The 23,480-nt window shown below is 41.4% G+C and overlaps 1 protein-coding gene across 1 annotated transcript in view; it reads right to left on the reverse strand.

Moving 5' to 3' along the window:
* The window catches only part of LOC309704456 (shisa family member 6), an 87,219-nt gene extending 64,181 nt beyond the window's left edge, over positions 1–23,038 (reverse strand). Inside the window, exons 1-5 of the mRNA XM_082529614.1 lie at positions 22,831–23,038; positions 21,452–22,390; positions 15,608–15,765; positions 7,130–7,225; positions 6,651–6,719 (exon numbers count right to left, since the gene is read on the reverse strand). Of these exons, the coding sequence (XP_082385740.1) occupies positions 6,651–6,719; positions 7,130–7,225; positions 15,608–15,765; positions 21,452–22,020 (892 nt within the window). The 5' untranslated portion in view covers positions 22,021–22,390; positions 22,831–23,038. The remainder of the gene's footprint in view (positions 1–6,650; positions 6,720–7,129; positions 7,226–15,607; positions 15,766–21,451; positions 22,391–22,830) is intronic.
* Positions 23,039–23,480: the final 442 nt, after the last annotated feature.

Here is a 23,480-nt window from a genome sequence, read left to right on the forward strand (position 1 = left end):
GGGACATTTATTGGAGTGTAGAATGGGGCACACCCACTCAGTACCAGTAGTGCAACTGTACACACTGACTTCATTGACTATTACTAACAGAATATTTTGCTTCAGAGGAATCAAAATTCTCTAAGAGACTTTCTTTCATCGCTAATTCTTTGTTTTAGACCATCGGTCTCCCTTTTAGACTCAAAAATATTATAGTTCTTTTCTTTTAGAGGAGTTTTTTTCATTTCATGCATTTTTTTTCAAGACGCATTCCACAACGACCACAATCTCAACCCAGTGATATTTGGATATTTGTACCAAGACTGTCGAGGAAGCATTAAGCCTATTCAAAATCAGATATCAAAAATAATTACACATTATCAGCTCCAATCACAAACGGTGGCTGCACACTGAGGGGAGAATGCATGATCTTCTATAACCAATAAAATCTCGGTTGCTGGTGCACATCCTTATCTTTCCAGATGAAGTTGGAAACTTTAGAAAGAATTTCAAGCAGCAGCAGCAGCAGCAGGGAGCCGTCACTGGATCCAGAAGGAGCTTGACTCACCACTGATCCCTTTGAATCAATATAAAGCGTCATAGTCTAGTTTGGTAAACATGAGTATGCAATTGGCTGATGTCACCTTACAGGATTTTATTGATCAGTGATTCTCACGTTTGACGTTTTCAGTTACAGCATGCTCAGATTTTCAGCCGCTACGAGCATCTGTAAAGACGAGCCTATATAAGGACTCGGTAATGGAGGCAAACTGGAAAGTGAAACCTACTTGGCACAATTTGACACCCCTCCATTTGTACTCACACTCAGCTACGCAGCCCCATACATGCATAGGCACAGACACACTGTAGGCCTGGAGGGATTAAAGCAAGGGGAGGTGGGAGCGCTGCAGCAGTGCGTCCCAATAAGACAAGGTCACCTTAAGTGGATTGGGATGACGGGGTGGGGAGGTGGGGGGGGGGGGGTTGGGGAGGTTGGAAGACAATTCCCTCAGGATGAAAACAGGGAGCAACTCATGAAAAAGTAATTAAGCAGGATGCACATCAGTGGATGCCACAGGCGGGGAAAGCAAGGAGAGAGATGAATAAGCCCCGAGGACGAGGGGGATGTTTGTACACAAGATGTCTGGGAGATGTTCGCTAAATGCACACATTGGGACTGTTTAACCTCCGAGATATTACACGTTAGCCTCAGAGTTACAGTGAGTCGACAACTATTCGGGAAACAGCAGTCCAAACATGACTGGACCGTGTTACTGCACGGCTTTTGTGGCTGATTTACTCCATTAAACAGTATTTTAAAGCTGCAGATTTTACTTTACTAGTAGAAAATGATTGCTAATTGTTTTTAAATGTCAACAGCTGGAGGAAAACTCTTGCTGCTTACGGCACCCTTTTCTTTGTAGTCGCAACAATAAATACTGTAGCAACGTTCTCTGTTTCAAAATAGACATTTAAAACTACAGAAAAACTAATGTATGTGTAATAATTGGTAAAGTCATATAACTACTTTTGAAAGAAGTCCATCCATCTACATTCTGCTCCCTATCTGGGTCCAGGATGTGGGGGCAGCCGTCCAACCAGAGATGCCCAGAAACCCCGCTTCCTGTCACCTACACCAGCTCTTTCAGGGGGCCACTGAGGCCTTTCCAAGCCAGCTGAAAGAGACAATCACTCAGGCATGTCATGGGTCTACCCTGGGGTCTCTCCTCTAATTACCAACCCAGAGTGGGCACTCCACCCTTTTCCAGCTGAGAACAATGGTCTCAGACTTGGAGCTGCTAATTTTCATTCTTGGCGCTTCACACTTCACGCTGCAAACCACCCCAGTGAGAGCTAAAGGCCAGCGCCTGATGAAGGACCACACCAGCAGCAAAAAGAGGTGATCTTCAGCCTCTTGGCTCTGCCTAGAAATTCTGTCCATAAAACCATCCAACAGCCAGTGCAAACAGGTTTGACTGAGGACGCAGCGAAAGAAGCTGCCTCTGTAGCTAACTTGTGTAACACCGGTCGTGTACATCCATCCATCCATGGATGGTAGAAAGTCATTTTTAAAAAATGAAATAGCAATAAAAACTTGAAAAATCTACCAAAAAATGTGCTGGACCAACCAGAATAGACAGATTTGTGTCACATCAATGACAATCTGAAGTTTAGATGTAGATCTAAGAACTCTGAGAACAAAGCTGAGCCTTTAATTCCATCACTGAGTCAAATTTCTGATACTGATGCACAAGCCAGTCAAGCTTTCTTTGAATCGTACTGTTATCTAAAGCGCTGCTGATTAATTATTTCAGATAAAAGAAAGAAGGAAAATGCCCTGAATGTCATTTTGATGTCAAATTAAACTCAGAGAAGAGATCTTATTTTGAATTTTCCTTTCCTTTGGGAACATGTTCTTAGACAAAACCTTAAAATCTGTGCTACTTTGATTAAACTGACATTCCTTGACTTGCAAAAGGGAGCGCAAGCGTTTTTACTAAAGGAAGCTTTTCTAAATCAACAATGTAACAGTAGACCCTCTTGTAATTATGATGGAGTTAAACAGGAAAAATCAAATAAACTGAATTATGTTACTTTTGGCCTTAAAATAAACCACTCACCCTGCTTTCTCCTGCCTTATCTCATAACCAGACCTTATACAAAACAAATACAGTGATCACACTTCTGGATAAACCAAAACACGGAGCATCTCAACCAGTTTTATTCAGTTAAAATATTTAGAAACATCAGCTGTTTGCATCTGCTTGACTTGCATATAAACTGATATCTGGAGCTGTTAAGCAGCATCGCTACATATAATCCATCCAACCTCAGTCACTTTACCACCTGATCCGAGCACTCCTGCAGGCAAACCAGAGATGCTCGTGTGTCTCTGTGGATGCACTCAAAGCTCAGAGAGTCATGTTATATCACAGGTGCATGAATATTAATGACATTATTTGGATCTTTGTTTAACAGCTTGGTGGGACTGACGTACATTCAAATCTGTACTGTTTGTACTGTTCCTGTCACTATAGCACCCCCACACAAACAAAACAATGCTGCACACACACACAATATCAGAATCAGAATCAGAATACTTTATTGATCCCTGGGGGAAATTATTTTTTGGGGCGTAAGGTCAAAGTATTCATGCTTAGATATTGTCTAACGAAGTGATTGTGAATGTCTCATCCAGCCTTTTAGGCCAATAAACGCATCCAGGATGTACCTGAATAGAAAATGGACTTCTAATGAAATAGTTCTTCTTTCACTGATATAATGTGTTCAACTACTGAACCTGGTCTGTGTGACCAAAGCCTTGTATCTCCAACGCTGGTGTGTTTAATGGTAACTGATCCATCGAAGGTGAAGCAGGAAGGACAAAAACTATGATAAATGCAGTAAAAGATAAATAAAGGATGGAGAAAAGTAATGGAGAATGCATCGTGACAATCTAGAAAGAGTGAAAGAAAGGAACAAACTGAAAACTAAAAGAGGAATACAGGAAGAATAACACAAGGGAGAAAGGGAGAGAGGAAGCAATGAAGGAAGCAAGACCAGAAAAGGAAGGTAAGGAGAACAGAAAGAAAGGGGAGGAAGTAAAGAATGAAATGTGTAAAATTCCTCCAAACGGTCTCTGACTACAACAGAACTTGAGTAAATGAACTTTCCACCTCTTCACATGAACCAGAATTAAGGACGTGATGTCTGCCTGGAACAGCTGACCTGTGCAGATGTTCGCTGTGGATGATCTTTGCTAAAAACAAATAAATAAATAAATGTTTTTGGAGCAGATTTGGAGCCAGGGCAGGATGCAGTCAGCTGTGACACGTGCACATCTGTCAGCCTACTTCCTCCTGACAGTAGCCGTGTGTTCGGGAAGTGTGTGTGTGTGTGTGTGTGGTGGGGGGGATCCCGCCGACAGCCAGCTGTTAAACGAAGACACGTATGATGGAAGCTGACAGGACCTCCGCTTTGAAGTGACAGCTACCGCCATCAGGCTGCTAAAGCGTGTCAGCTAATAGGTGCAGTGAGAGGGTGACAGGTACAGTCAGGAGAGGGTCGCTGCCTCAGACAACAGCTGAAGTGTTACTCTTTAGTTAGAGGGATTCATCCAGTTCATGAAAGCTGACGTTTCCAGCTTTCAGAACTGCTGTTCAGTATTTGCTTTAATGACATGCGCATGCTAGCTTCACTTTCAGCATTTCTGTTGACTCATTTTGTGTCTTTTGAAATCGATTTGCTTCTTTCATAATATTTCCAAGTAGAGTTTCTGCATTACCTCCAACTTCTTCAGTGTGCTACTGTAAGGGAGCTTCAAGGCTGAGATTTTGCCAGTTCCCAACAATAGATGTCAACAAATTCATTATCAGTGGCAACAATTTCGCTTTACTCTTAGATTTTAAGGTTTTTCTGTGTCTGTTAAATGAAAAGCTTTTACGCATTCTGCTATATTTTATTTGGTGTTGGTTCTGTTGCTTCGGAGCAAGTCCTTCTTATCTCAAGTTAGCCTCAGGGGAAAATACTGTACTGTGCAAAAGTCTTGAGCCACCCCTCATTTCCTTTTTTTTTTGCTTCCAAGGAGCCGGACGTTGTTGTATTTTTTTTAGTGCTCTCCAGCAGGAGATCTACAGGCTTTCTGAAGGTGTTTCCAAAATATTCTGTGGACACTGTTTGTTTGTTTGTTTGTTTTTTCCTGTTAGTCATTTAAGCATTAAAAAGCCACTTAAGTCAAGGAAAGATAGTATTGAGTTCACACAGACGGCAAAGAACCAACTTTAAAACAGCTATTTAGGCACATTGTTGTTAACAGCCTGATGCTTAAACACATGATTCGTAAGTTTTTTTGCAAAAGAAAATAATCCAGCTTCATAAGAATGAAATTGCATTTTGTCATTAGCTGAAATGTGTCAGCACGGTGTGCAATGTGCCCTTAAAAAAACTGAAAAAACGTATGTACAATAACATCCTGCACACATTTCCCATTTTTCTAGCAGAATATAAAGAAATGAGGGGTGGCTCAAACCTCTTGCACAGTCCTGTACATAAAACATTCAGTGGTCATTAATACATTTAAAAAGATAATTTTTAAATTGATTAATTATCATCTCTGATCTTTATATCTGGGTTTTATTGAAAAAGCGTATCTTTTACGTATGTATATTAAGGTTTAGAGATAAATGTTCACATACATAGAGTGAAGTTGCAAACAATTTGCAATTTGAAGTCCTTTCTTGAGCTTTTCTTTATGTTGAGTACTGAGTTTTTCTCGGTATTTTTACAACAATCAATAATTTTACAATAATCCAAATGTAATCTTTCCAGACAGACACACACTTATTCGCTGGTTTTAGCTCAGTGAGAGTCTGTGCAGACATAACCGAGACGAGTTTCAGCGTTTCTCAGGTGACATGTTAGGACTGCGAGCTGGTCAACTCGACTGGTCCAAATTTAACTTGTTCAGGTTGTGTGAAGCTGAATGATCCAGAAATGTTCTCCCCTTTTTAACGACACTAGACTTTTTTTTTTAATCTCACAAAGCCATTTCCACTGCACTGTCGCTCTCTCTGTCGCTCTCTATCACTGGGACTCGAAACCTATCAGGTTACAATCATCAGTTCAATCACCAGTCCTCCTGCCACCACACTTTCTAAAGGAGAAACACCTCTTGGCACATCATTGTCACTTAAAAAGACAAGCTTGCAACAAAATGTTCTTCATGGGTCTGAATTGCAGTCTCCTGAGAATTCGGATCAGTTATGATGTTAAAAGTGAGAACTTCAAAGATGAACCACACATTTTAGGTTTAAGAACTGGAAAGGATTCAATAGCAGATTCAACATTCCATAATAGAACATAAGACTAAAGACACGATTAAGAAGCAAGTATTTTCCCGATCAAAGTCACATAAAAGTCACTCATCACGTCCTGCAGCCTCGATCTTCTCTAAACGTTACCCAGCAGAGCTGTGTGTCAGAAACCAAATGTCCAAATGAGTCACGTTGGACATTAAGCGCACTTCACCCTCCCAGCTCCCTCGTGCAAATAGAGCAGGTAATTATCTGGATAACTCACAGTCAGAAAGTGGGTGACATGCGACTCATCGCCATAAGCAAATTCAATATTTCCAGTAGTAATAAAACATCTGATACAGAGGATCATCTGCTGCGTGACACAGCTGAGAAAGGGCCATTTCAACCTGATTCTCCAGGAATTCACATGTGAAAACAACTAATCACATGTTAACTCAACAAAAGAAGGAAAAACAAACAAACTTCAGACTGTGAACCTTTCACTTACCTTCCCGACTGCTGAAAAGTGTTAACCCCTGGCTAGACTCTCACTTATAAGCATCAAAGCAGCCCTGTTAACGTCTGACATCCTCACCTGTGCGTAGAGGTCATACAAATAAAGCCGACCAGTGTATTCATTCAGAGCTGCTGTCAAACAGCCACCAGCAGAAATCCAAGGGCTCTGAGAACCACCTCCCATAGAATAAATAAAATATTACAACTCTGGCACTGTACACCCGGTGACTGAGCTGTGATTATCGGCCAAGGGCACTCCACTGATCCGTGTGTGTGTGTGAAGTGTGAGCAACTTCTCTTATCAGGTGTGAGCAGAAAACAGGTTGTGTGGCTGGAAAATGGAAGATTTAGAGAACATACCGTAGGACATGGGGATGTCCAGATCGCCCTGCCAGGACATCTGCCCCGATTCGTCTATGGAGTGCTGCGCTATAAAAACACAACAGGCCTCTTGTTTACGGCTCATTCTTAATCTAATGCTCCTTACAGGACAATAGGAGGGAAATCTACAACTGTGCCATGCTACGTTCACACTGGCTGCCTACAGAGTTGGAAAGTGTTACTTTGTCATTGGAAGTGTGGATTTAATCATAGATAAGAAATGTGTGTCTGTGTGGGAACTTTGCAAGATGTCACTTAAAGCCATTATGAATTGTAGCGTCCAGTTTCCACTGAGCTGAAACAAAAGTCACATTCTTTGACTTTTTTTTTTACTGCGCAGTCCTGCACACAGTCATTTGGCAGAAAGAGCTCGACAGCACGGCACAGCGAGTGAAATGATTGTTATTCTGCACTTCACTGTACTGTGAAGTGAAAAACAGATAATGAGGATGGACTACCTTTCAAGTGGCCACGTCCAAGTGTGACAAACCCAGAGGAGATGAAGTTGTGCATGTCTTGGCCTCCGCTGCGCAGGTTCTCTTTTCCGTAATGTCCTGGTGAGACAAAGATTGTGGAAAATTAATATTTCAGCAACAAATTTGAGAGTTTAAAGGACGTGCTGTGTACTGTGCCTCAAGTTGAGACACAGGCTTCGTGATGCAGACTCAGATAAGCTGACATCATCTGTTTCACAACTCAAAAGGCAGTTGCATCATCATGTTAAGACTGACAACTGTTAAGTGAATCCTTCCCTGCTGTTACTGATCTCTTCATTTGTTCGATCCTCTACTGGTGAATATCTTAGTGTTCGGAGGACCTAAGGAAGATACACAAAGTGTCTGACATATTTCACATTCAGTTATTTTCCAAGTTTGTCGTCACTGTTGGAGCAGCAGAGCTGCTCGATATCCTGGATTCTCCAAAGATTATGAAAAGTTACATGAAAAGTAAAGTAAAAACATGGATTATTGTGCACTTCTTGGGCCAGCTGGCATTCAAAACATTCATATTGTGACAATGGTGACTTTTTAGTATTCATAGTTGCAAGTGTGCTGTGAAGTCTCATTCATTTTTCCTCTAATAACATTATGAGACTCACAAGTTGAAAACCTTGGCCAACAGAAATCCTGCAGATTACATCGATGCGAAAACGGAACCAAACAAATGGTAAAATATTTGAAATCTTTCGAATATTTGTACATGCACGTGAACTAAAAGACCGTACTTTAGTTTAAAATGTCATTTAATTTTGAGAGCCATCTGAAAATCTACAAAAAAAAGTCCCAAACAACTTTTGAATTCTGGTTCTGTTTTGTGAGCAGCAATGACAGTAACAATGTTACTCAAGATAATTAAAATGACTGAAGTCAGATAAATTGGACCAACGAATGCCGAAACACACTTTTCCTCTTCAGAGTCAGTCGCTCACTCCTTCACAGATCACTGCTCTCAAGACAGTTTGCTATTGGCTACCAGAGCAACATCGCCAAAGTTCAACTCACCTGAATTTACTTGACCCCCTCAGGTAAATCCATTGATTAAAAACGCTCTATTGGAAAGAATTTAACAGAAACATTTCACCATGTTAAATGCTGGTGTGGCTGCGCTTCTGAACTAAGGAGAGTCTGCAGTGAATTCCCAGCTGTTTCTGCCATTTTATAAAAGAGCAGCCGCAGATGACAAGAATACTAAACAGGGATAAAATGGCAAAACTGGCAAAACTGACTCTCAGGTGGGTTGATTAGCTTGTCAATATGCATTGCTTAAGGATGCCAGAAATGAAATCAGCAGATTTCAAGGTTTCATATTTCCTCTTTTCAGTGGCCCTTTGTTTTTTCTGAAGTAGCTGAAAGCCTTTGATAAAACTGCAGAGGTTTTGGAACCTTAGTAAGGACAGAACTGGGTTTTCATATAATTCAGACTAGATTAAAGTCTTTAAGACTTTTGGAGGCGTATGTGTAAGAATGACCAATGCTAAAGCTTAAACCCCGTTTGTGTTAAAAGATCTGTAATCGGTGATTTCCCCTCATCGGGATGAACACGGGTGTAACTGAGAGCCTGGTGTGAACACAAAGGAGCAACACAAGGTGTCTGCTAGCACCGTGGCAGTGTTGAGTGTTCCTGTCTCCCACAAAGCTGCCTAAAAGAAAATGAAAAACGGCAGCATTAATTAACAGATGAAAACGTTTTTAAAAAAAAAAAACATGCAAACTCGTAGAGGTGGTTCATCAAACAGCTTCTCCTCCTCCTCCTCTCTGCTCTCGGTTCGCACCTCTCTGCATTAACTAGCAAAGAGTTAAATGCCTATTTCTCCAAAGAGCCACTTCAAAGTCAATAACATCACTCAGACCTTTGGGCCAGGGGAAGCGGAGATCGAACAGCATTTCAAATTATCATAATGAGAAGAAACAAGTGGGAGCATTAGGCCTGGTCTTCATCACGCCTCGGCAACACAGCTCGTTTGTTTCCTTTTATCAAACCCAGAGGATGACTAAAGCCTGATTACTGACGCACTTTGACCACCACTGTTAGTTTGAGACCTTGAAAGAAATCAGGAAATATCCGAGGATGGGAGGCAGCATTTTTCACTCCTTTTAGTGCCTGATTTTTAATACTGCTCTCTGTGCAGATATGAATGCTGTACTATAGCTATGTTTATTTTTTCTCACAGGGTGAAATGTTGATGATTCACAAGCTCTGTACACTCAAAGGAAAACACCTAAAACACTAAAACCATGAGCTGGAGACGCTCACCATGATATAAATTGCTCCTGCGAGGCAGCCTGAGCCTAAAGCCGCTTCGATTTATTATTTTATTTTATTTCTACTTGATGTGTTTGCAAACTTTGAGGAAAACACTGTATGACTCCCTCTATTTCCATGACTCCACTCATTGACAACAAACTCCAGCCTGAAATAGTTTGGCTTACTCTTATTTAGTTTTAAAGGGTTACTTACAGCAGCAGGATCCATATGAGTGTCACCAAAGCAAAATGGTTCCCACACATTTGTTATACTTGGAATACCAAATATAGTGGTATCTTCATTTTTTTTTTACAATTGTTAATTATTCCTGAAACTGAGATGGAGTGTGTCAGGACCTAAAAGTGTGACATTTCACCTCCATGAAATATAGAGAAGCATAAAAGGGCATCGACATGTTGAGCTGCACTGCAGCTGCTGGGAAGTTTAAAAACATGTTGCTTTAAGGTGTGTTCTGGCCAAAAACTAAGGTTAACCTTGTTTCCTTTGGACATATGTTACTGCTACAGATAATGCACTAAATATACAATGTTTTAATATTTGTCTTCAGGCCAGCTTCTTGCTGTTATCATGTTCCAGTTTTTCTCCAAATAGTTCTAGGTCAAAATTCTAGGGACATTTCAGATTTTGTTACCACTGGACAGAAATAAACAGACTATTTCCCCCAGTTTGCTAAGCTAATCTAACTAGATGCTGGTTGCAGAGATTGATATCCTATATAAACAGATGAAAATGGTATCAGTCACCTGATTAAACAAATAAACAAAATCAAACTCTTTATTCAGAGCAGCGTTTGTCTTTTTCCTCAAAAACCATCTGCGTGCAGAAAATGTTTTCTCTTGCATTGTTCAAATCTGCTCACCAGGACAGAAGATTCATCTGGCATCTTGACCTGACACCGAGGTTTCTAGTTTGAAAAGGTGATTGTGCTCATTAGTCCTGCAGGAGGATGTACAATTATCCATATGAGCAAAAATCAAATGTCCCTCACCTACAGAAATCCTTCAGAGAGGAGGCAACAACAGACTGAAGATGGAAACATGGTGCAAGGTGTTGACAGTTTTGTCAGGTAGCAGTCCCATGCACCACCTTTGGAGCACTGACAGTGAGCCAGGCCTTATTAGCCCATATCAGTGCTGGGCCACACTAATTCTCTTGTGGCTGAATGTGAACAAATCCCTCCAGCCAGGGTTAAAAATGCGGTGCAACGTTTTCTCGGGGGAGTGAAAGCTGTTAAAGCAGAGGATTAATGTCTTTTGTATTCACCACAGTGGGTTCCTTCCCATATACAGTTATATCTGAATGTCAAGTAAAATAACGGAGTACAAGTATAATACATATAATACAGACACAGTTTTTTGCTACTCTTCAAGCAAACTGATGCAATGACATCATCTTTTGAAAGTTTCAGCCCAAAGTTGTTTCCATCAAAACTAAGATGAACCCAGTTGCTGTAAGTGTCCTGAAAGGATGATTTCATTCTCCGTGTGGAAAGTGTGGAAGACATTTGTCGCCTATTTTCGCAGAAACATAGAAACTTTAGAGGACAAAATGAGAGTAGAGAACAAAACTTTAGGAAATTGAAGTGATAATGCTCACTCTGGGACAGTTCTGGAGGGGTACTATCCTCACCAGAAGACACACTCCATCACCATCATATCTTGGTAGGCTATAATACAGTTTCTCCTCCGGAACAGCAAGTGCGATTTGCTCATAACGCACTGCTGATGTTTCGAGTTCACATCCAGAACACAACTTGCTACACGTCATAAACCTCTTTTAATGAGTTTTCCCCCCTTTTTTCTAACTCTGTCCTTTTTTTTGGGGAGATATGACTTGGCTCTTGTAGGCTTATAATTCTTTGAAGGGCTATTTTTTTAATCACAACATATAAAGACAGTGATAAAAAAAGATTAAGAAGAGAGAATGAGCTTCATACTGTTAGAGCCCATCCGCTGAGTGTAGCTTCTTCTGAGTATATTTTATTCTCTTTCATGGTTGTATATCAGTGTTTCACAGAAGTCTATTCAAATCTGTCTTCATTCTCTCTGCCCATTAACTCTGATTTGTTGCAGCGATCCAGAGGATGGTTTCAGGCTGCCAAAAGAATACTGCACCTGTGGGATCATCGACATCTTTCTTTCTTTTTCTGCTTAAATAGCTGGCTTAAATAGTAAACACCATGAGGTCAAGGAAAGGATGAAGCAGGAATTCAAGTTCATCTACTGTTTGAAACAGACGAGCAGTGAAGAAACATGAAATGTAAATTGCTCCAATAGAGTCCAAGGATAAAAATATAGAACTAAAACATAAACATGTCCTCTTTAGCTCAGACCTCTTCTACTACTTTAAAATTACTGCAGTGTTTTGTTGTCGCCCTCATAAAAACTTAAATTTCCTCAGTTTCTCGATATAATGAAAACCAAACGCAGTCTTATGAGACGTGTGTGTTTTGTGCATAAACTGATCTGTCTTTGTAATGTTCTGTAAAGCTAACAATAATTATGATAATGAAAATAAAGCCGCATGCTGCCAAGCAGCAACAAACTCTCCCCATTCTTCTGGTGTAAATGAGTGGGCTCACAAATCCACATACTTAACAGTAGTAGTAATAATATGTTGCAATACATCGTGTAAATGCTCGCACTAACACTGTAATACTTAAACGAGATAGTTTTCCTCATTTTAAATTCCCATCACTGTCCAAAATTTCAGCCATCTCAGCCTAAACATCCGTCATCCTCCTTAAGGTCACCATTCACCCGTTCACTGAGAGGTCTTCTGTTCACACAGCAAACAATAGCCGGGTAATAAAACACGGGTTTCATAATTTACCAACATCTTTTCTGTGGGTGTTACCATATACTGAAGAAAGTTATGTGTCACTTTGTGAATCACACACAGACTAGTCCTTACACAGTGTTTGTACTCACACAAACAGACACTGAAGCTTATTCTAAAAGCTGCTTCAATGTTTTATCAAAGCGGATGAGCTTTTAAACTTACCCCTAGTGCATTTCTGCTACTTTGGCGTCACTTCTGCCTGTTTCAGGTTAAGGGTTGGTAAATAATAAATGGCCTGTATTTGTGTAGCGCTTTTCTAGTCCCTAAGGACCCCAAAGCGCTTTACACAACCAGTCATGGCAGCTACATTGTAGCCACAGCCACCCTGGGGCGCACTGACAGAGGCGAGGCTGCTGGACACTGGCGCCACCGGGCCCTCTGACCACCACCAGTAGGCAACGGGTGAAGTGTTTCGCCCAAGGACACAACGACTGAGACTGTCCAAGCCGGGGCTCGAACCGGCAACCTTCCGATTACAAGGCAAACTCCCAACTGTTGAGCCACGATCGCCAGGGTTAAACCTAGAATTGGTTTATGGTTTAGGTAATAGTCTCAGGCTTGGTTGTGATGTTTAAAGAATGCATTAATGCCAATAAAGATTGTCAAACAGACATGCATGTGTGTATGTGTGCCTCTCCCGCAAGCGTCCTGGCTTTGACAACTTTTTGAACCAGTGCTGCAGCTTATACGCCAAATTACTACTGCATCAGAAAGTGATTGTATTAGCTCAACCTTGACAAATAAAATGCAGTTTATTACTTTAAAGATACACTCACTAATTCAGTTATAAGTTCCAGTAGCAAAGGCAATATCTCAGAAAACATCCCCCTGGGTCTCGGCTGTTGTTTTGAGAGTTTATGAAGTTCACCTTTGAATCCCAAAGCAGAGCAAAATGGCAACAAATTATAGGAAAATTATGGAAAAGAATGTACACTGTATTATTTTCGACCATCTGAGTTGGTGATTATGTGAGACGTGATTTACTTTTCTTTCTTGTTTGCTTTTCTTTGGTAAAACACAAACTTATAGGCTTGTGTTGCTTCTCCTGTCTGTTGGAGCAGTTCCATTTCAATCATACAGTGGGGCAAAAAAGTATTTAGTCAGCCACCAATTGTGCAAGTTCCCCCACCTAAAATGATGACAGAGGTCAGTAATTTGCACCAGAGGTACACTTCAACTGTGAGAGACAGAATGTGAAAAAAAAATCCATGAATCCACATGGTAGGATTTGTAAAGAATTTATTGGTAAATCAGGGTGGAAAATAAGTATTTGGTCAATAACAAAAATACAACTCAATACTTTGTAACATAACCTTTGTTGGCAATAACAGAGGTCAAACGTTTACTATAGGTCTTTACCAGGTTTGCACACACAGTAGCTGGTATTTTGGCCCATTCCTCCATGCAGATCTTCTCGAGAGCAGTGATGTTTTGGGGCTGTCGCCGAGCAACACGGACTTTCAACTTCCGCCACAGATTTTCTATGGGGTTGAGGTCTGGAGACTGGCTAGGCCACTCCAGGACTTTCAAATGCTTCTTACGGAGCCACTCCTTTGTTGCCCGGGCGGTGTGTTTTGGATCATTGTCATGTTGGAAGACCCAGCCTCGTTTCATCTTCAAAGTTCTCACTGATGGAAGGAGGTTTTGGCTCAAAATCTCACGATACATGGCCCCATTCATTCTGTCCTTAACACGGATCAGTCGTCCTGTCCCCTTGGCAGAAAAACAGCCCCATAGCATGATGTTTCCACCCCCATGCTTCACAGTAGGTATGGTGTTCTTGGGATGCAACTCAGTATTCTTCTTCCTCCAAACACGACGAGTTGAGTTTATACCAAAACGTTCTACTTTGGTTTCATCTGACCACATGACATTCTCCCAATCCTCTGCTGTATCATCCATGTGCTCTCTGGCAAACTTCAGACGGGCCTGGACATGCACTGGCTTCAGCAGCGGAACACGTCTGGCACTGCGGGATTTGATTCCCTGCCATTGTAGTGTGTTACTGATGGTGACCTTTGTTACTTTGGTCCCAGCTCTCTGCAGGTCATTCACCAGGTCCCCCCGTGTGGTTCTGGGATCTTTGCTCACCGTTCTCATGATCATTTTGACCCCACGGGATGAGATCTTGCGTGGAGCCCCAGATCATGGGAGAATATCAGTGGTCTTGTATGTCTTCCATTTTCTGATGATTGCTCCCACAGTTGATTTTTTCACACCAAGCTGCTTGCCTATTGTAGATTCACTCTTCCCAGTCTGGTGCAGGTCTACAATACTTTTCCTGGTGTCCTTCGAAAGCTCTTTGGTCTTGGCCATGGCGGAGTTTGGAGTCTGACTGTTTGAGGCTGTGGACAGGTGTCTTTTATACAGATGATGAGTTCAAACAGGTGCCATTCATACAGGTAACGAGTGGGTGACAGAAACGCTTCTTACAGAAGACGTTACAGGTCTGTGAGAGCCAGAGATTTTCCTTGTTTGAGGTGACCAAATACTTATTTTCCACCCTAATTTACGAATAAATTCTTTACAAATCCTACCATGTGAATTCATGGATTTTTTTTTCACATTCTGTCTCACACAGTTGAAGTGTACCTCTGGTGCAAATTACTGACCTCTGTCATCATTTTAAGTGGGGGAACTTGCACAATCGATGGCTGACTAAATACTTTTTTGCCCCACTGTATATGCCAATGAAATCAAGTCATTCTGTAGCAGAAAAGGAGTCATGCTCTGATATCCTGCTACTCAGTATGAGCTCTCCTCTGACACTTCATGTTGGGTGGTGGTGCTGATGGAGAAAATGGTGAAGGCAGAATGACACCAGAGTAAAACATAACACTACGGAATCTGGGACACCATACTAGGGCACTTAGCAAACAAGCTAATCCCTGGAGCAGGGATCTGGAGACCAACCAGATAAAAGTAGCAGGAACAGCGTTACACCAGAATTATCTCTGGACAAAAAGCTGGCGTAATCCCGCAGAACATTATAGTTTACGACTCAATTTTTAGCCAATGCTGAGTAGGCTTATGCAACCTTAGCATGAGGAAGAGGAGAACTCAGACAGAGGATTGTGCTTCATTTATGCACCTCCGTGAGTGCTGGCTCTACAGAGCAACTCAAGAAAAAGGATCTGTTTCACTGGACGCCAATCACAGGACGCTGTGGCAGATTAACCAGAGCAAAGGAGGTCTCTGTTTACGCCTGCACGTCACAACATCGTAAAGCTGGATTTGTAAATGGACGTACGGTGAGAGCTACACATGAAGCCAGTTATTTGGCCTTCACACACACACACACACTCTATTTTACAGTCAGTGTCACCTACCGTGGTTTGCTGCCTTAGCGTGAACAGGTGTGTAATGATTCTTCAAGGTTCTGACCGGTGTCTCATCTTTGGGGGACCCGTCAAGCGCTGCGATGTTTTCGTGCTCATACTGAGATATGGGAACCGGTCCTTGTTGTCTCAAAATGTCAGCCAGGGCTCTGAAAGGAAACCGCAGTGATGTTAAAAACATGAACTGATATGTTCTCGTTTCCAACTGCCAACATTTTCTTTTCTTAGCTCTTCTTAATTTGTTTAGCTGCAGCTTCAATTTGAGCCACAGAGGTTTGGGGCAAGGCGAAAAGGAAATCCTAATTACATCCACAATCACGAGGGAGTCAGGTGGTCAATAAAGCAATGCACACGATACAGAGTGTTATTTGTACCGGACTCAAGCTCGAGGCCTGTTTGCAAAGCGATAAATCCGTGTCTTTTCTTTGCAGCCGCAAAATAAAAGTGATATTTCACTAATTCTGCTTCCAACTTTTGGAGGCTCAGTGTCTGTCTCTGACACGGAGTGCCAGCAGTGCGCTTTCTTAGAAGAAATGAAAGGGCAATTTAACTGTGTCAATGTCAACCTAAAGGAACCACATAGTCCACTTTTCCATAACTCTGTGACTTTGGGAGATATACTGTATATTAATAGCATTTCCCTTCCAGGATGAGCACACTTTAGCTGTTTCGTTTTCACAGACAGAGGCGACCTGATTTTGCATTGTCCCAGTTGATACCTCATTGCGTGCAGCAGGAGCACATCCTGTATAGTTTGCAGGAACTGACCCAACTTTAATCAGGTATAAAACTGCAAAATGTGAAGGAAGCAAGTTTCACACAGCTTCTTCAAAACTGTAGGAGCAGCTGTTATAAATGTGATTACTGTTTATATGGAATATATTCTATCTATCTATGTTATTTACAAAGAAGAAGACTCAATATGTAAAAAAGTACTTGGTAAAAATAAAGTCCTAAAAGTAAGTTATAAGTTTAGATAAACTTTGTGCCATGATTACATGAGCTCGGCTATATACAATATTCATAAAAGCTCATGTAAAGAAGAATCTTTTAGGATACAATAAGAAAAAAATTTGGAGCAAGAATAATCAGTCAAAGATGCATAATCCAATCTGGTCATATTTTACAGTCAGAACATTAGAGATTTTAAAATGAAGGCAGCCTCAAAATGAACTGAGAAAAATAATTACTGTGGTAAACCAAGTTTTACAATAGTAATTACAAAGGGCCAAGAATCGATCCTTGGGGAACACCGCAATTAAACTCACCTACTGTTGTTAGAGATCTAATAGCAACACTGTGTATGTAACAACTTTAATATAAAGGATAGGTATAATATTGCATATGTTTTCTTGTTGAACTGAAATGAAAGCAAAAATCCTCCAATTTCAGTGATTTACGTGAACATGAGTGAGTCGAACTGTGTTTTGAATCTCATGCTGATGCCACTACTAAAAAAGTTCAACAAAGACTGTTCTTTTTAAGGAAAATGAGATCTTTTAACGTCTCATGTGAGATGTTGTCCTTGTTTTATAGAAGTTTTATCGAATCTGTGATGTCTTTTTGTATCGCTGCCTGGTTTGGTAACCTGACGGTGAAGAATAAGAATCGGTTGGGACTTCTGGTAAAAACTGCTAGCAAAATTTCAGGGCGCTGGCAAGATGGACTTTTGGCCATTTACAATAGAAATGTGCTTAGAAAGGCTCATTCTATTATTAATTGTGTGAACCATCCACTTCACAGTGAGTTTGAGTTGTTGCCTTCCGGCCGCCGTTTTAGAGTACCTCCGAGGAGGACTAAAAGACTCCAGGTCTCTTTTATCCCTACTGCGTCTTGTCTCCTTAATGGCAAATAATTGTCCTTGAATTTTCTATCATTATTATTGTTATTATTGTTTTATAGTATTGTTCTGTTTGTTCTTATCCTCCTGCTGCTAAACTAATTTCCCCTTGTGGGACAATAAAGAAATTGAATTGAATTGAATTGAACTGAATTGTTGTAAGACGCCTTTCATTTGTCTTTGAACATCTACAAAGTTACAGGTGAGCTGTGCAGGGTTAGATTTGAATAAGAATTATGGAAACTTGGAGCTTTTACATTTCAAATGAAGTCTCGTCCTTATTGATGTTATACGTTTTCTGATAAAACTGTCATATAAAGGGTTTGAACATTAACCAGACTCCGCTCCCAAACCCTAGATGTGGTCTCCCGTGTCCTGGTGGATGTGAAGAGGTAAGTCAAACCAACCGCCCTGCACCGCGCTGCCCCAAACGCTCACAAGCACCAAATGTGTAACTAGCATAAATTGCATCTTGTTTTTTTTTTCCGAGAAAAGCGATCAATAAAACTTTAGCTCTCACTCACATTTCTTGCGTTTCGGTGAAGGTCACAGACCAAACAGCAAAGGTCTGCCAACAGCTCAATATTCTGCTCACATTCCTCCCTCAGTCACAGAGGTAGGAGTCTAAATCACTTTGGAGAAGCACCGGAAATTAAGAGAGACGCTCACACTTTTCAGGAGCAGGCCCTTGCCAAATATAAAGCTGATCCCATGTTCCACTACTTCTTTGTGGTCACGGCTGTCAGCATGAATGTCTGCTGGCAGCCTCTGAGGTCTATTCCAGCAGACATCATTACAACAGCTCTATGTGCCAAATGGCTGGTGAAAATAAATAAATCATAAAAAGAGGGAAAATGCTACTGAGCACCCAGCAGGCCGTGCCTCCTCGTTTAATTGTCCTCTCTCTAAACTCTCGACACCAGCCCTCATATTGAAGTGGTGACATTAAGCAGATCCACTTGAAAGTACACCCCATGGCTAGGATGGAAAAGCAGTACGAAGGCATAAATCTAAATGTTGCTTCACTTTTCAGAGTACAGACTAAAAAAAAATCTGCATCGTGATATTTGTTGTTATTTTTGTGTCCATTACAAACACAACACTGTATTATAAAGTCCATATGGATATTAAAAGCTTGCTGTGCCAGCTTTTGAAAGGAGAAAGCCAACACTCTAGCTTAAATTGAATCTATAATTGATTTGCGGAAAAGGTTTCTTTGTGTTGTTTGTCAGAGCTTGAATTTGGACATTTTCTATCAAGAACTTGTTACTGTGTTTCTCTAAGAAAGACAGCTGAGTAATCTCCCTCGACATTTTCAAATCAGCAGGCAACAAAGCTTCATGACCCGAGCATAACAATGCGCAATTATCATTAAGTCAACTTCTGGGCTCTGGAGAGAAACAAGACATCCTCTACTGCTCTGTCCAGAGTCAACTATGGATAATACGAGGTGACTCCAGAGACTATTGAACACCAGCAGTGACTAACTGACTATAATTTTTCTTTAATTGTGGGTGGAAAATGCAATTTTAGTCAAACCTACGACTAATTAAACACTATCCTTAATTATCCTTTTAATACCTGCTTCAGTGACGACGGAATATCCATTAGACATGGAAGCAATCAGCTACGTGGAAAATGTCTATCAAACAGTAAAACAGACAGTGGTTTTCCATTTTACCTTTTCTGCAGGAATGCTGACGGAGATGCATCTAAAAAGATTTTTTTAATCTCAAGGTGGAAACCAAAATTCAAAACACAAGAAATTCTATCTAACCACACACCACACGAACAATAAAAGAACCCCTACTGTAGAAATTTACTCTATAACAGCATGAGCTGATATACTACGATACCATAAAAGTCATTCCTGTGGACGAAAGCAACCTATAAAGACTTCTGTAACATTATGGCATCACAGTTACAGTCACCACACTCTGCTAAATCTTCAGAACAGTCCACCATCAGATCCTCTGTTACCTAAAATGTTTCAGCCATGAGCAAAGTAGGCCACATGGTCTTTTGCTGGTATCTGAGGAACTGAACACCAAGTTTATTTCTTTTATCTTTAATGTCAGCACAATGCATGTCAAAACTGTGAAGCCAAATAACAAGGACATAACTATAAGATCCTTTGGTGTTTTTCCATGATGACTTTTGTGCTACCATTTGGCATAAAGTTGCTTCTAAAATGTTTCCTATCATCATTATTATTATTATCACATTATAGTTCATTGTAAAATAATAGTTCAGAAAGGCAGAATAGGCATAATTTTTTCCATTCGAAGTATCATTCAGTCTGTGTCAGGTGACATGCGATCTGTGTGCTGCCATTTCACAGACCTCTTCCAGAAAGATGGGGTGGCCACAGTGGCTCACTTCCATTTAAAGCTACAGACAGTGAAAGAGCCATATTTGAAACCACAGCTGCACACATTTGGTAGCAAACATGAACAACTAGTGTGGCATTTTGAGCTATCGTGCCAAAGAGGATGATTAAAATGTAGATTTACTTTATCTGTAATCCCTTTGTTATTAAAGATAAGAAGGATAACAAAGTTTTCAGTCGCTTTAGGGTTCTATGGATGGATGGATAGACAGACAGTGACAACACTTGAAGTGAGAAATAAGCTCCCAATGATCTTGCATCTGGCCTTTGATTTGCATAAAGTACCAAAGTTCTCAGTTTTATTCAAATAGGGAGTAGGGTCCTGCACGTTTTATCACTTAGAATGCAATGCAAAGCCTCCAGACTGCACTGCATGGAAAATAAATGAGAAATTTGGAAATGATATATCCTGCTGAAATGAACCACAGTCTGAATTTTTCCACAGTTATCTGGCTATTTCTGGGCTGCAGACAATACAGTCCTGAAAGATCAGTTATTCTTTGTAATTTATTAAGAGTCTAGCTGCAATACTCCAAGCTTTCAAATTGACAGTCATAAATTTTTCAAATTATAAGAAACTGCAAGATTTTACACCCAGGTTAAAGCTTTCTATACAACAGCACACCATTTGCAGTGTTTAGCACAGCAGACTTTCAAATGCACAACGGTGCCCATAATTTGGTCAGCGGAATTATTTTTAGGCAACAAAAAATGCCTTGAAGCTGAAAAAATAGACGAAGAGGTCTGATTCAGGACATAAGGATGGAAACAGAAGTCATTTGCATGGAAAATATCTTATAATTGACTTTCTGATGATGATGATCATGATGTGTGTGTGTGTGTGTGGGGGGCAAACATTGCCTTTGGCCTGTTCCACACATCATACAGCAATTTGTTCAGCTTGTGACTGAAATGGCTACAGGATGTGGTTTTATGTGGCTTTAATATTCACTGAGCAATTCAGTGACCACTACTGGTGCCTCGAGGACTTAAAAAAAAGTCATTGCAAAAGAGACCACTCCCATCACGATGAACGTGATCACTTATAATGGTTTTCAGTGGCATTTGCTTTATTCCCTGGAGGTTTGACGGACATAAAATACCACCACCCGCCTTCAAGGATTGCCAGAGAATGGGATGTGTGCCCTGTAAAGGTATCTATGATTTTTTTTAAAGCAAATCTCTGGGAAAAAGAGTAATGGTAATGTTAAAAGGTCATGGGGTAGACTGAACCCATGATACTGAAGGTGTAAGTTATGTGCGTTACTATAGATTAGTTGATTCCCCATGAGAGCAACTATATAGATTGGGTTTTAAATCTATTGGAAGGAATTGACAGCAAAAAATCTGATTGTGAGCTGAAGTCTGTGTCAATCTGCAAAAAAGGCTTCCCCATCTGATCATTTGATAAACTGTAGTTTTAAGAATTAGTCTTAATTACTCTGACACATGAAAACAGGTTCAGATTTATATGAGTAAACGGCACTGACAGAGTCCAGACAGGAACACAAGTGTAAAACTGAAATTACATAAAGGACATCTTTTAAAATTTATAATTTCCCAGATTGGATTGTGACAACATTAAAAAAAGAAAAAAAGATCTCACCTGTGCACGTTCATTTCCTGAGGGGGCTTCGTGGCTTTATCGTAGGCAACTTTTGCAGAAATCCCAATGGCAATGATGAGCGCAATGACCCCGCAGGTGATGTACACTGTGGTGTTGGTCTGGTCCAGCGCGGGGTCGTACGTGTCACCTGTTGGCGCCGGTGACGGGGGCTGGGTTTTGATCCAGTCCGGGGTGATGTAGTTGTTGCAGCTGTTCTGCTCCAGCCGCTTACCCCGGTCCGCGCAGCAGAAGCGCAGAAAGCAGCTGCCGCAGCAGAAGCGGTGATCGGTATTGTTGCAGGCGAACGCGTTGTCGAACTGACCGCTCACGTCGTAGTAGCCCTTACAGGTGTCGTGCTGGAACGCGACGAGCGGCGGAGCCTGGACCTGGGTGATCTTCCCCGGGACGGCGGCGGCTCCGGGGACCGCGGTGGTGCTGCCGTTGACCTCCTTCACCTTTGGGATCCTCCTCAGCGGGGTTTTGTTCTTTTTGTTGGTGGTGGCGGCGCACAGGACATTCAGAGGGTCTAAGTAAACCAAAAGAAGCAGAAGGTGCTTTATCCCCATCATTTGATGACGCGCTGGTGTTTGTTTGCTGGCCCCCACTCTCTTCTCTTTCTTCACTGAATATCACTCTTCCACTTCTTACCGGGTGGAGCTTCTTGCGGGTTTCTTCACCGCGGGTACTCCTGTCTGCGCCGAGCTCTTGATCACGGACTTTAACTGGCAGATTTTGCACTCATCGGACACGCAATGCATCTTCACACGTCGTGGTCATCCAATAAAGAGCGTGTTTTTCTTCTAAAGTTGGGTCTGACCAAAGGTCTGGATTTATATCTGGACACAGATACCCGATAAATACACAGAGTCCTTCAGGGGAATCTGTCTTTGCTTTGCCACGAGCTGTTGGTCTCGAGTATGATCGGGGCTCTTAGTTACACTGTGGAGAAGAGAGGGGTTATCCATGAGAAACTTTGTCAATACAGACAGAGATAAAGCTGCGACAACCGGACCGTCTTTAAACACGCGAACACTTTCAGCACCGTGGACAGCGCCCAAGTTTCCCTTTGGTTTGCTGGAGCGCTTCAGCACCCGGAAAGTAAAAAAAAAAACACCGACCCGTTTCTATATTCATATAATTCAAAACACCAATATCAGCTACTTTGGTTTAAAAAAGAACCAATTCTTAATGTTGACTTGCACGGAGATCCCAAATATGCCGCTGCGTTGCGTTGTGTCGCCTCATCTGTTTCCATTTTATGCGCAAACTTTATTTCTTCCGACTTCCTGACCTGTAAAGTAACTTCTACTCGTTTCTAAAGAGAGATAAATGGCAAATGGTCTGATTTAAAGAGAGAGAAGAAGAACATGAGGACTTACCAGGTTAACATTGGCCGGTAACAGGGTTGTCTCAGCCACTGCCACTGAATCAAAGAGCCTCGGCAAGACAAGAGGCAAGACCTCTCTCTCCTCTCCGGCCCGCCTCCTTCCATCGCTCTCTCTCTCTCTCTCTCTCTCTCTCTCGCTCTCTCGCTCTCTGTCTTCCCCACCCACGTCACCGATACAGGTACTTCACTTAATTATCAATCATCTCTGCTCCCCTCTCCTTTGGTCATATGCCTGCAGGCTGCACTCGATAAGTCGCGAGGTGGAAAAAACACAAAGATAACAGTGTATTAGAAGTTGTCTGCGGAGGCGAGGCGCTGCTGTTGGTGTATATTCACGCATCAGTGCGCACACAAGCTGTGCGTGCGTGCGTGCGTGCGTGTGCGTGTGCGTGTCTATGCAAACATGCCCCAGCTGGTTTACTTTAGAATTATAAATCAAAGCCCATCCAAGTGGAGGGGAAGGTGAGACGGATTTGGGCGCTGCAGAAATATCTTGAAGCGGGGAGGAAGTTTTAATTTGACGTTCAGAGTAAAAGCTGAATTTAGGGAAAGGGCTACTTTAAGAAAGGTTAATATTAAGCACATACATATGAGAGTATTTCAGAAATCCTGCTTTTTGCAATCTGATTACTCATCCCTTCA

The sequence above is a fragment of the Aulonocara stuartgranti genome (genome assembly GCF_965226115.1).
Source record: "Aulonocara stuartgranti genome assembly, chromosome: 4".
Classification (NCBI taxonomy): domain Eukaryota; kingdom Metazoa; phylum Chordata; class Actinopteri; order Cichliformes; family Cichlidae; genus Aulonocara; species Aulonocara stuartgranti.